Source organism: Mus pahari, chromosome 7 (genome assembly GCF_900095145.1).
Source record: "Mus pahari chromosome 7, PAHARI_EIJ_v1.1, whole genome shotgun sequence".
In the NCBI taxonomy this organism is placed as follows: Eukaryota; Metazoa; Chordata; class Mammalia; order Rodentia; family Muridae; genus Mus; species Mus pahari.
In genome coordinates, this window is record NC_034596.1 from 38,120,063 (window position 1) to 38,133,540 (window position 13,478).

General features: G+C 40.9%; 1 protein-coding gene across 1 annotated transcript in view; it reads right to left on the reverse strand.

The window, feature by feature from the left end:
- Positions 1-13,478, reverse strand: part of Scin (scinderin) — a 67,181-nt gene that overhangs the window by 16,966 nt on the left and 36,737 nt on the right. The window contains exons 5-7 of the mRNA XM_021202032.2: positions 3,169-3,261; positions 787-919; positions 231-319 (exon numbers count right to left, since the gene is read on the reverse strand). Of these exons, the coding sequence (XP_021057691.1) occupies positions 231-319; positions 787-919; positions 3,169-3,261 (315 nt within the window). The remainder of the gene's footprint in view (positions 1-230; positions 320-786; positions 920-3,168; positions 3,262-13,478) is intronic.

Below are 13,478 nucleotides of genomic sequence, written 5' to 3' on the forward strand. Positions count from 1 at the left end.
AGAGAGAGAGAGAGAGAGAGAGAGAGAGAGAGAGAGAGAGAGAGAGAGAGAGAGAACTATTATGGATACTTGTGTATACACAGAGAGGGAGAGAGAGGAAGAGGAAGGGGGGAGGGGGAGAGGAGGGAGAGGGAGAGAGAGAAATTGGAAGCAAACTTCTCCTGAGCTTTGCGGAGACTTCCTGACTCTCATGTTTTAATGGTTTTCTAGTGACGTCTTTTCACACGTACTTGAGTATTGGCAGAATAATTCATTTTCCGTAAGAATCCCTCAGCTGTCTTCATGGCAGTCTTCCTCTCCTGTGGGTTAGCATTTCTACCTAAAGAACGATAAAGGTTTACATAATTACAGAAGGGGATATACTGCATTGCATGTGGCCACGTCACCCTGAGCATGCTTAAACCTCGTCTAATCTAGAATATAAGCAAGGCCCAGCTGGTTAGTCCCTGGATGGGAACAGACTACATGATCAAGAAATACTTGCATACCGAAATAATTTAATTTGAATATAGCAATGGGAGAATGGCAAAATCCCCTGACATATTAAATGCATTTACTATCACAGTAATTGACAGTATATTTAACAATGTATATTTCTGATGCTCGAATGCTTTCCTTAGCTCCCTAACCCTTGCTGAACGGTTCCAAACATTCAACCAGCTGAGAGACTTACAAACCATTTCTCAAGAGAGAGGCTTTTTGTTAAAATCAGGATGTTTTCTTTCACCTCCTGGGAAGAGAGCATCAAATCTGAAATACAGCAACCGTAGAAATGGCATCTCTTACCTTTCCATACAAAAATTTGTTTTGCAGCACCATGGTCCAAAATGAAGCACTCTTCAGAAAGCAACATGGCCATGGAGAACGGGTTTTCGTCAGCCACCAGCGTCACTTTCATGGACCCACTTGCATCTGAAACCTAACAGAAAAGACTTGAACTCCACGATTTCATTTTGGGAAGAATCACTCTAAAATTGTGATACAGTGATAGTTACACACTCTGCAGATGTAGTGAGACTATACTGCACACTTTGAGAACATGAGCCTTACAGAGTATATATAGCAGAGCTGAGTCGAGACAGAGACAAAGCATCCCTGGGCCCAAGTGCACCCCAAACATCTTTGTAGAAAGGCAGAAAAACTGCTAATGAAAAGTTAAATTTTGACACTGTCTCTAAGACATCAGAAAACCGTGGTTATAATCCTACTGTGTAAGGACTACCACAATGCTAGTGTTTACTAAGTTCCTTGAGTTCTTCATTCTGTGATCATTTATTTTAAAATTTAGAGCAAACTTTTCAAACTGGTAACAATCCTGCACTCCTTATAGGCACACAGAAGGCTGAGTGTAAATTTGTTTAGCTTCAGTCACTGGGTCCTTATCAAACGGCAGACACTGCACTGAAGAAAGCATCTGTAGAGTGTAGCTTATGGCTGTAGATACTTTTCCAGTCTAAGTCCAGAAATTTAGCTATATGTTGATAAAACTATCAAGGTCAATTGTTTCTGTCACAGTAGAGATGAAGCTTTTAAGGAAATTTTGAATGTGGTCATACAAAGTTGAAGGTGATATTTATTTATGCGCCATCTCAATGCACTGGTTTTCAAAGGTCAGCTTGTGGGTTGCCAGGAGATCAACTGCTTATTTGTTAAATATGAAGGTTCCAGAACCAACTTCAATCAGAAGCCCAGTTTTGCATTAACAAGGGGAGATTGCACTCTATATATTCAGAAAGTGCCCACAATGATTTGGCTTTCCAATCTTATTTGGCCCCAAATTGTACGCTATACTACATTTCCACTAGAAGGAGCTCTGGTTTAAGATTAATATTTTCCTATGTTAAACTATTTCTTTCATACATAATGCTGTCCGAGAGGGAAAAGAGGTTTTGATTGATTGTGGGGAATAAGTGGCATTTGTTAGACTGTAAAAAGAGTAATGAAGCCACACTATTTAGTTAACAATCTCTGTGAGAATTGTATTAAAAATATCAGAATTTAGCAGATATGATACTCATATTTTCCTTTATCACCTAAGAAGAAAAGAAGCCACGTCATCATTATAAAAAGGAAGTTAATGTTACACAAATTAATAATCTATCTCCATTCAGAACAATGAACTTGGTTCCTGAAAGGGGCCAGGTGTTGTGGTGCAGGCCTTTAATCCTGGCACTCAGGAGGCAGTCAGGAAACTCTTAAGTTCAAAGTCAGTCTGGTCTACGTGGTGAGTGTCAGGATATCCAGGACTACATAGACCATAAAGAAACCCTGTCTCAAAAGAAGAAGAGGAAGAGGAGGAGGAGGAGGAGGAGGAGGAGGAGGAGGAGGATAGGAGGGGAAGGGGGAGGAGAAAGAGGAAAAGGAGAAGGAAGTTCCCTAAAAGCCACCAAATACAGTTTCTTCCTGTTGAAAAGAAGAAAGTCACTAAGTTGTTCCAGGAGATACTATCTGTTCCAAATCACTTCCTTAGAAAGTTGTAAGAAAGAGACACTTGGAGACTCTTGCCTTCATTTTCCTCTGCTGTGTTACGTGACTTTTGTTGCTTTCTCAAGAGTAGATTCAAAATTCTGTCGCTGGAAGACACTTGACTAATCACCTAATAAAACCACGTTCTCCCATGTCTTTCCACGCCTTCTTCCCTCCCTTTCAGAAAACAAAGCCTCAGAAGACTGTACCACGCCCAGCCATCCACCACAGGAGCCACGGGGGGGGGGGGGGGGGCGCTAGGCTGACCCAAGGCTGGCTCCACCCTGTTTCCTTCAAGATGACTGATTTGAGAGTTCACCTTCCTGGAACAAAGAAAGCCCTTTTTGTACTAAAAGGATATTCTAAGGAAGGTGAAGATTTTTACAATCTTACCAAGAATTTATAAGAAAAAGCTCACAGAATGTTTTATTCTACAAAGGAACCACTTTTACCAGGTGTACTATACCAAAATATAGCAAACTAACAGGTAACTATACAATATTGTGTAAGTTTGTGACTTACATACAGCAGTAACTTTGTTATCATTAATGAAAAGAATGAAAAGCTATAGACATGATCATTTTAATACATACATGTGAAAACTCACCTGCACATTTCTCTACAAGGGCAAGGAGAGCTCCCTACTACAGTAGAGATGGTCTCCCGCAGTGCCAAACTCAGAATTCCACCCCAGGAACTCACCATGTAGAGCTTCGCCATCTTCCTGTTACTTATGTCTGCTACGACATCGTCATCATTGTCGCCATCTGGAAGCTCAGGCTTTCTCCCTAGAACCTGGGAAAAGGGGAAAGGGGGGGAAAAGAGTTGTGCAGAATCTTAAAAATGATGAACCATCTTGCATTTATAAAGATATCAATTATAAAAACCATGCAATTAAAAGAGCAGAGTCTTGAATTTCTCATCGATTTCTGTAACACAGGCCTCTTCCCGTGGGTCAAAGTGGCCAGTGGCATGAAGCAATCAAATCCTGTGCCTGCTGCTGACACACACTTCCAGGAAAGCCCATGGAAAAACTCAGGGGCCCCCACTTTTTTTAGGCTAACAGGGACTAAGTAAAATAAGTTCTTCTGCTCAACTCCATAGCCGGCAAGATTTCTTCTGAGGCCCATGCTTATAGAAATACTCTAGTTTCTACTACTTCATTCCTTAAATTAAGTTTTTGGTTTGAGGTAAAATATGATGAGGATTAATTAATCTTAACCATCAACGTGTTAGAATCTAAAACCACCCAGGTATAAGGCCCTGGGCACGTCCGTGAGGCATTATATTGGTTAGGTTAAGGTAGGAAGATCTACCCTAGATGTGAGCAGCAGCATTCCCTAGGCTGGTGTCCCAAAAGTGTATAAAAGAAGGCTGAGTATCAGTATTCATCCCTCCATACTTCCCAACAATGACCAGCCACCTCAGGTTTCTGCCATGACTGAATGGAACTCCAAGTGGGAGCTCAAATAAGCCATCTCTTTTCATAAGACGATCTTGTCAGGATATTTTTGTCAGGGCTCAGAGCTAGCATTGAAGATGTGCACACCACACCCAAAGTAGAACACTGTGGAGGATGTGGAGGCTGACCTTGCAAAGGATCGAGTGAGATGCAGAGCGAGGCACACAGGCTCTTGCGACTTTTCGAAGAGTCCTGATCTGCACTACGTGGCATTAGATCTGAGATGGCTCCCTGAACCCCGGGACAGCAAAAAGGAACCTAGGCCAGGCCAGTGTCTGCCTCCCTCATCTTCAGGGAAGTCCTAACAGGTGACGATGACCCCCTCCTTCTAGGTGACATCATCAGGCAGGGCTTTCATTGGAGCATGATGACAGTATGTCAAGATACGACTGGAAGAAAATTTAGGGCTTGGAATAGGCTGAAAAACTATATATAAGCTTATGCACTGTGCAATAAACTCAGCTTTGCACCCTGATGGCATCCGGAGTCAGATTTCCCTGGATTTGTCACATGACTGTCGCTTCTCATCCGCAATCCTCAGTCCCGGTTGCACAAAATACACAAACTTTGTTTCATACTGTGCTTCCAGTTTTGGAATAAACCCTGAGAGAGAGTTGATGCTCCACAAGTATTTATCAGCTGAATAGATACATACATTCATCAATGCTTTGTATGTGTGATGCAACTGAAAAGTTCAGGTATGTTATTTAGGAAAAAAATAATTTGAATCTGCTTTGCATTTGTTCATACTCAAGTCACAAAATATAAAAAGTTTAATTTGCCTAATTCTTGGTGGGAGAAGGTGCACCTAATCCTCAAGAAACTTGAGGCCCTAGGGAAGGGGAAGGCCTGGGAGGGGGGGCTCAGGAGGGGAGGCAATGGCTGGAATGTAAATAAATGAAATAATATTTTTTTAAAAGTTTGATTCATTAACTTAATTGACATAAATAACATAGGGCAGACCTAAACTATAAACTTCTTCTAAATAATGTGATTGTCACAATATCAGTTTATGTTTAAATTCCGGAAAGGGACAGAAGGTATTCACATAGATTCAATAAATGATTAAGGACAAGATGTGAGCTCTCAACTGTTCTTCTCCCTATGCCTTTACTGCAGCATCATGGACTCTAATCTTCTGAAGCCATAAGCTCAATTTAAATACATTCTCCTATAAGATTCCTTGTTCATGGTGTTTCTGTTGCAGCAAAAGAAAAGTAGCTATGACACTGATGTTGCATGAAAATATCCGTTACTGAATGTCAAATAATACAAGTGTATGTGAACTGTTGGTGAGCATGTGTACCATCTCACGTTTGGAAATTTACCTGGGGACTAATGCTCAGGGAACTTGATATCTTTTATTTACACAGTGAGCAATAAAACATTTTAATTATTAATTATTATAAAATCTAAAAGGTTGCAATGGAGGGGATTTTTTTTCCTAAAAGTTAAATCATATCCCAAATTAAAATATTTGAAACCAAAAGCTCTCTTAAAAGGCATTTGCGGTTTAATAAAAGCAAGTGTGTCAGGGAAGGATCACCCAGCCTCCTCCTGAAGCCTCGGCAATGCTACCCCAACCAACACACAGTTGGGAATAAACAGTTCTGATTAAGGATATAACTAATTCTGGCAAGTCTCCCATTGGGCCAACTGAGTCTGGGAACTGGGGTGTACTTTAAGTTTTAATTTCCAGACAGCAATTCCCATGTTAGCCAGGTGTCTTAATCAGCCTCTCCAAGGATGCTAGCACAGTTGGAAATTGAAGCTCTGTAACTTACTGAAGCCAGGCTAACTCCAGGATAGAGGTGGCATATGCTCACATCTCTCTAAGGATCACCTTAAACCTCAGTTCAACAACTAAGCATTTACCAAGCACCTCCCTGGTGCGTTTCCAAACACCTTGACTGTCCCTTAAGGTTTTTACACCCTGCCTAGAAAGAACAAAATAATTAAGTCATAGCCCTTTGTAACTATCCTATACATTTTGATCTTTGAAACAGACTGCTCGTGCACCTTTTCTATAGTTCCAGGCAAGATTGAACATGCGTGTAAAGTGGCTTCATTTTTCAGTTCTGTATGGCTGGCATCCGGCCCATGCGGCTTCTGTGTGTGGAATGATGTGTTCTGACAGCCATAAAACTCTCCTTGTTCCTGCTCAGACCTGTCACTCAAGCTTAGAGCTTGCTTGTCTTTCTGCTCCTGAAAGCATCTGTTTGAAATATCTTCATCTAGCAAATTCCTGACTAGCCATTCTCCACTGTTAGCATCAAGATATCTCCAAACCCCTCTTCTTGAACTTTAAAGTCTGCTTTCCACTGAGTCACTAGCATGCCCCCTCTTATAGTCATGGTAAAGGGTCCTTCATGTGGACTCTAGTGAAGGCCCCATCCCTCCTGCCATTGGTCACAGTTATGTTGCCAAGTCCCTCCTGCCTTCTCCTTCCCCTCATTTTTTTTTCACCATAAGGTGCTTAGCACATTAGCTACTGATCCCTATTTTATACTGTCCCCATGTTTTAAGAATATAGCTTGACTGGGAAAATCCTGCCATTTGAAACATTTATGAACCTGGAGGACATTCTGCTAAGTGAAATAAGCCAGACATAGGAGAGCAGATATGGCATGCCCTCACTCTTATGTGGAACCTGAGGTATTTGAACTCATAGAAGCAGGAGTAGAGTGGACTCCTGAGAGCAGGGCACGGCAGAAATAAAACCTTGGTCTTGGGGACCAAATTTCAGTGATAAGATAAAAAAAAAATTCTAGAAACCTAATGAACAGTACAACAGTACAGTAACTAGTTAAAGGACTGCATACTTACATTTTTCAGAGAGAGAGAGAGAGAGAGAGAGAGAGAGAGAGAGAGAGAGAGAATATGCAGTGATATTCTATTCTAATCAATAGATTATGATAGTTATTTCACAAACATACATGAATACCAAAACTAAATGTCCCTTTGTCTACCTTCAATATGTATAACTACTGTCAATCATACCTCAAACTATGGAAAATTAAAAACAAGAGTATTTTTACTTATTCTGTAGCAATCATTTTTAAACTTCAGGGTATTTAACCAGCACCCGGGTGAGTTGACAAATACAGGCAGTCAACTGCCAGCAGCTAAGTCCACAGGCTCAGGCTAAAACCTCTGAGTCTGCACTTCAGCTCATGCAGACTTGGGTACGCGTTCTACCAAGCCAAGACTCTTCAGAAGGGATCAAGGAACTCTTGCAGATACTGTGTGTGCATCACCAGCCTGATGCTGTTTCTCAGTGCTCTCTCCCTAGCTCCTTTCTCTAATCAAGATGACATCCTCTGTGTCCCCTGTGGGAGTCCTGCCCCATCCTTCCCCTGGGCTTTTCCTCTTGCTGGATGAAGATTCTACCTGGGGCAATGGTATGGCACTGAGTAATTACTGCTTACCTGGCTCAGTTAGTTATAATTAAGTCCATAATAGTCCCTGTTCATTGAACGGCTGTGAGTCGCATCAGGAACTTTTGTCCTGTCATTTCATCCTTATTAGAGCCCTATGAACCGGACACTGTTATCCTAATTCCACAGAAAAGGGCTGATACTCAAAGAACTGACACAGTTTCATAAAGTTAACTGATAAAGTGTTGAGGGTAAGATTCCCACTCATGTTCTCTTAATGCCTTAGTTAATTTGAAATAATTGCTTACATGCTCTCCCTAAATCAGGGGAAACTTTTCAAGTTTTTGAATGAGACACTAAGAAACACTTCACAAATAATGTTCAGGGACACATCGAGCAATCTGATGCTCCAGGTGTCTGTATCTTTCCTTTGATTTATGATCAAGTGTCGAAGAAAATAGAGGACATTAAACGATTTTTGTTCAGAGAGATGCACAGGATTTTTAACTCTACACTGCACAAGAGGTCAGCATTGCACCTATGCAGAAGTTCACTTCCACACACATGCACACTCCTATCTTTTGAGGGTTTCCTTGTTGTAATGTTTTTGCTTTTCTGATTAAGAAATGAGTTAAACACAGTCTTTGACCTTAGTCTGTGGTGGCCTTAATGACAATGGTACATACATTTGAATACTTGGTCAGCAGTTGGTGGAAATGTTTGGGAGGGATTAGGAGGTGTGGCTTTGATGGAGGTGTGGCTTTGTTGGGGAAGGTGTGTCATAGCAGGTAGACGGTCAGGTTTCAAAAGCCATGCCATTCCAGTTGGCTTTCTCTCTTTCTCACGGTTGTTTTCTCAGTATTTCAGCTACTGATCCAGCACCTTGCCTGCCTGGCTGTTGCTACACTCCCTGTCATAATGATCTTAGACTCTAAGCTTCTAAAAGCAGAGGTTCTCAGCCTGTGGTTTGGAACCCATGTAGGGGCTGCACATCAGATACTCACATTATAATCCATAATAGTAGAAAATTATAGGTATGAAGTAGCAATGAAATAATTTATTGTTGAGGTCACTACAACATGAGAAACTGTGTTAAGGCATCAGAACATGAGAAAGGTTGGGACCCACTGCTCTAGAACCATGGGCCCCCAGCTAAAAGCTCTCTTTTATAAGTCGCCTTGATTATGGCCTTTTGTCACAGCTGCAGAAAGTAACTCAGTCATTGAACATGGCTATAAGACTTCATTCATTTGGTCTTACTTCTTTGACAATTACTCTTAAACATCAGCACTCAACTTGTCTAAACCACATGTATTGGACAGGGTCTGTGTATGTATTTTTTTTCCCCTTACTAGTCATTATGTGTCTCAGCCAGTACTTCTGAGTGTCATTGTGTGCAATGCCAGGTACTTTTAAAGGCTTGTTTAACAGATGCACCAGACACCTCTCTAAGCACTCTATTAAGTCACTTCTTGTCACACCCTAGAAACCAGCCCTGTTATTTATCCCTTTTTACAAGTGCATATTTTTAAAAATGAGAAGATGAAAAGGTTGAGTACCTGGTTCAAGGTTACAGCGCTTTAAGTGCCAAATCAGTTTGAACTCTGGTTTCAGACTATATAATTTTTTAACTAACATACCGCCCTTGGGATTAGTCCATGGTGGTGGTGAGACTGAAGCATACTCTCTATTCATGGGAGTTAGAGTGCATAACTCCCCACCCTACAGAACCAGTTTCCACCTTTCTCCAATACCTGTCTCTTTTCTTTCATCTCCTTGGGCCTGCCTATGCTGTGGCCATTAAATTCTGAAACAAAGGAATTCTTTCATCACATCAGAGTGTTGTATGGGTGAGCAGAAGAACTTAAGAGAAGAAGTAGTGGGCAGGAATGGAGCTCAGTTGGTAAAGCGCTGACCCAGGATGCATGAAACCCCAAGTCGGATCCTATACAAAGCTGGGCATGGTAGCACACACCTGTCATCCCAGAACTCAGGAGGTAGAGACAGGAGGATTATAAGTTCAAGGTCATCCTTGAGTTTGGGGGCAGTCTGGGACACCGGAGACCACGTCCAAAATAAAAATAAATAAAAATACTGCATAGTAAGGATCAACAATCTGTGATGTGAAGAAAATGTAGCCAACAATCACTGTCTGGTGTGAAGGAAAATTCTAGAAAGTGGATTATCTGTATGCAACAGAAAATACACTAATCACTTAATTCAGTAGTTTTATTGTGGCAGTTTACTCTAGAGAAAAAATTAAGCCTGGCAATGCTGGCACTCACCTTTAATGCCAGTGCTTGGGAGGCAGAAGTAGGCAGATCTCTGTGAGTTTGAGGCCAGTCTGGTCAACAGAGCAAGTTCTGGGAGAGCCAAGGCTACACAGAGAAATGCTATCTCAGAAGGAGAGAGATAAATAACATATACATAAAAATAACTTGAGCCAGGTGGTGGTGGCGCACGTCTTTAATCCCAGCACGTGGGAGGCAGAGGCAGGAGGATTTCTGAGCTCGAGGCCGGCCTGGTCTACAGAGTGAGTTCCAGCACATCCAGGGCTACATAGAGAAACCCTGTCTGAAAAATAAATAAATAAATAAACAAATAAATTAATTAAGTAACTTGAATTTTCATGACAATGTTTTATATTAAAAAGAACAAACTACTGAATGCCTAATATGCAAGGGATTGATTACATTAAAGTGACTATAGTCAAATGGTGGAAAATTATACAGACCCTAAAATTTATAAAACTGTTTATGGGAAGGAGAATATTATTAATATTTCAAGTAAATGTTAAAGCTATATTTATTTATTTAACAAATAAGACAGTAGCCGGGCGTGGTGGCACACGCCTTTAATCCCAGCACTTGGGAGGCAGAGGCAGGCAGATTTCTGAGTTCGAGGCCAGCCTGGTCCACAAAGTGAGTTCCAGGACATCCAGGGCTATACAGAGAAACCCTGTCTTGAAAAAAACAAAACAAAACAAAAAAGACAGTAAAAAATTGTACTACACACACACGAAAAAAAACTTTTTGCTTTGTTTTGTGTTTTTTCTTCTTCCTTCCAGAACAGAATATCTATGTCCTTACTTCACATAGAGTAATCATCATTTCCTGTTTATTGAAGTCTTCTAGATTCATCACAGACCACTCAAGTCATCAAAGCATAGGAAGTGTTCCTACCTCTCCTAAAGCATTGTATCAAAGATGCAATAACCCGAAAATCTAGATGTGACCATGAGGAGTCTCGTGTCTTCAGGAAGAATTAAGTAGCACCTAAAAGGTGGGCTTTGAGCAGGAAGTGGGTTAGCTTGCATTCTTCTCAGCCGTGTCACACTGAAAAGGAAACAATCTACAACCTGAGGTTCCTTTCTGCATTCACGAGGTTAACAATCTATGTAAATCTAGGGGTTTTTTTGGTTGGTTGGTTGGTTTGGTTTGGTTTGGTTTGGTTTGGTTTGCGTTTTGTCCTCTATCAAAATTAACCATTCTTTCTGCTGCTCTTCTATCTTCAGCAAGAGCTCAGTTTTAAGTAAGTCAGATTTTGACATTACTTGATGGAGTAAATGAACGATCTCTGCTTTAGATGCAGTCTCCTGCCTCAGAACTTTTTGGTTGTCATTACCAGCGCCATGACCACCACTGAAGGCCTGTGCATCATAAATGAGGCAGCCCACTCAGGTCTTTGTCACTTTAATATGCATGGCTATCCTTCTGTTTCCACAATAAGCAGAGAAAGCTCCAAGGTTTCATGGGGGAGCATTTTAATCCTCATTTAATTTTTGCATCCATGTTCCTTTCCCCAAATGAAAATCAAGCACACAGAGCATAGACATCCATAATAAAAATGAAAGCAGGTTCTCTGCTATATTCACTCACTGCAGAGCACTTTGTGCCTTAGGTAAGACAAATATTTGATAATAGGGAAGACGCTGATAGAAATAAACACAAGGACTTCTGAGGAAGGGCTGTGACCTCCCATAGCAGCTGCCACTCCCTGGACATGAGAACCCAACACTTGCTCTCTGCTACGAGCTTTCCAGCTTCTTAAATAAATATATTGCTCCACTGTCTTATCAGATGCAGGGGAATTTGCTGTATTGGTTTGTGAGTGGGGATATTTTAGAGTGCAGAAACCATGGGACATGTATTGACAAAAGGCTGGGGTCAGTGAAGCACCTGTGAGATGATCTAGCACAGAGCTAGCCACTAGCACTCACCACAGTGATGAAACGCCCCATAGTGGTGTTGCTGAACACAGGGGTCACTAGCCATTTGTCACTACTGATCCCATAGAGTATGATTACTGTGACTAACTGAATAAAATATTATTTCATTTTAATGTATCTGATGTAATTAAATGTAAGTGATGCCATACATCTTGAAAAAGACATACAGATATTAAGGCCTAGGTAAATTGTTAAGGTTTAGGTAACTGTTACCTGACCAGCCTACCATTGTAGGCTGTTCCTTATGATATAAGTAAAAATTCTCAAGTGCTATTACTAAGGTACTTTCTCATGCTTTAGTTGATTGTAGATTCTGTTATGCTCTGTTCTTGGAAACCGGTTACAACAGAGGTCAATTAGAAGTGCTTTGTATAGTTATTCAGAATAAGCTTGGATCTGAACTAACCATCTGGCAATACTTCCTGCACCTATGTATAAGCTTTTATTGTTTCTTACCTTTATAAACTTCCCCTTGAATGGACCCCAACATAAGAGAGACATTTGCACCAACATAAGAAGCCATTTGGAATAAGACTTCCATTTTGAGGAGGGATCAAATAAAGTTAAAGTGCCCAAGACCTCCCTGGGAACTTACATTATGCTTGGCAAAAAGAGACATGTACATGTGTAACTGATATCCTGGTTGGTGAGTTAAGATATAAACGTTAGACAAGGCAAGACCCCCGCCATACTTGAATACTCCAACCAATGAAGACAAGGAAGGTGTACAACAAAGATATGTTCCTAAGGAAATCCCCTATCCTTAAATCCTGATTGATGAAATAACTTGACACAGATGTTTGTGGATTTCAAGACTTAAAAGATCTAGAGGATCCTGGCTTGGAGTCATAGCCAGCTCCCAAGTTTGATCTGCAGCCATGATCAATCAGTCCTGAGTGAATGTCCGATAAACTGTCTGACCCTGATCAGTCTTTGAAAATAGATTTGGTTACTAAATGTTAACAAAAGTTAATACAGGAGCTACTATAATATGGAAAATACACTCATAGACTGTTACAATGTATAAGACAAAAAGTGTTCTTGCTAGTTTTATGTCAATTTGACACAACAAGCTGGAGTCATCAGAAAGAAGACAGCCAACATTAGCTTTTGGCTTTCATATGTGTTCCCTTCTTGCCTTTTGAATGATCTTTCATTCAGCAGGATCAGGCAGGCAGGAGCTCTTGTAAGTCTCCCTGAATGTGCTTCTACACGTCAAATGGTATGGTGATGGATGTCACTTAATTAATGTGATTAATCAAAAAGTGTATGTGAAGTGATTGCTAATATTACTAGCGCATTATGAGAACAGAAGCTAAGTCCTCCGTATGTGGACTGTTAACCTGGTCAAATCATCTTTCTCCTCTTTTTAATGGTCCTGCATAGTCCTACCTGATGACAGTGTCTTCTTAATACAGGGTCTTTACCATGTGGCACTGACTAACTTGCAGTTATCTGCCGGCCTCAGTGTCCCAAGTACTGGTGTCCCAAGTACTCAGTGTCCCAATTGCCACATCCACCTGGAATCCTTTTCATAATGGTTTAATAATGAGCTTATATCTCCTTGTGAACTTATACTTTACTGTTTTTTTCATATCTTAGTTTAATGATTTTGCCAAGAAGAGTATGTTGATTTATAAATTAATTAAAGACAAGGTCTCTTTCATATATCCCAGGCTGGTCTCAAATTCACTATTTAGCAGAAAATGAGCTTTGAACTTCTGATCCTTTTCCTTCTGCCTCCAAGGTGCTGGAATTACAAGTGTGCACCACTATGTTCAGTTGATGTGATGTTGGGGGATCAAAATCAAGGCTTTGAGAACACTAGGAAAGCACTCTACCAACTTAGCTACATCCCAACACATGCGTGTGTGTGTGTGTGTGTGTGTGTGTGTGTGTGTGTGTGTGTGTGTGTGTGAAAAAGAGAGAGAGAGAGAGAGAGAGA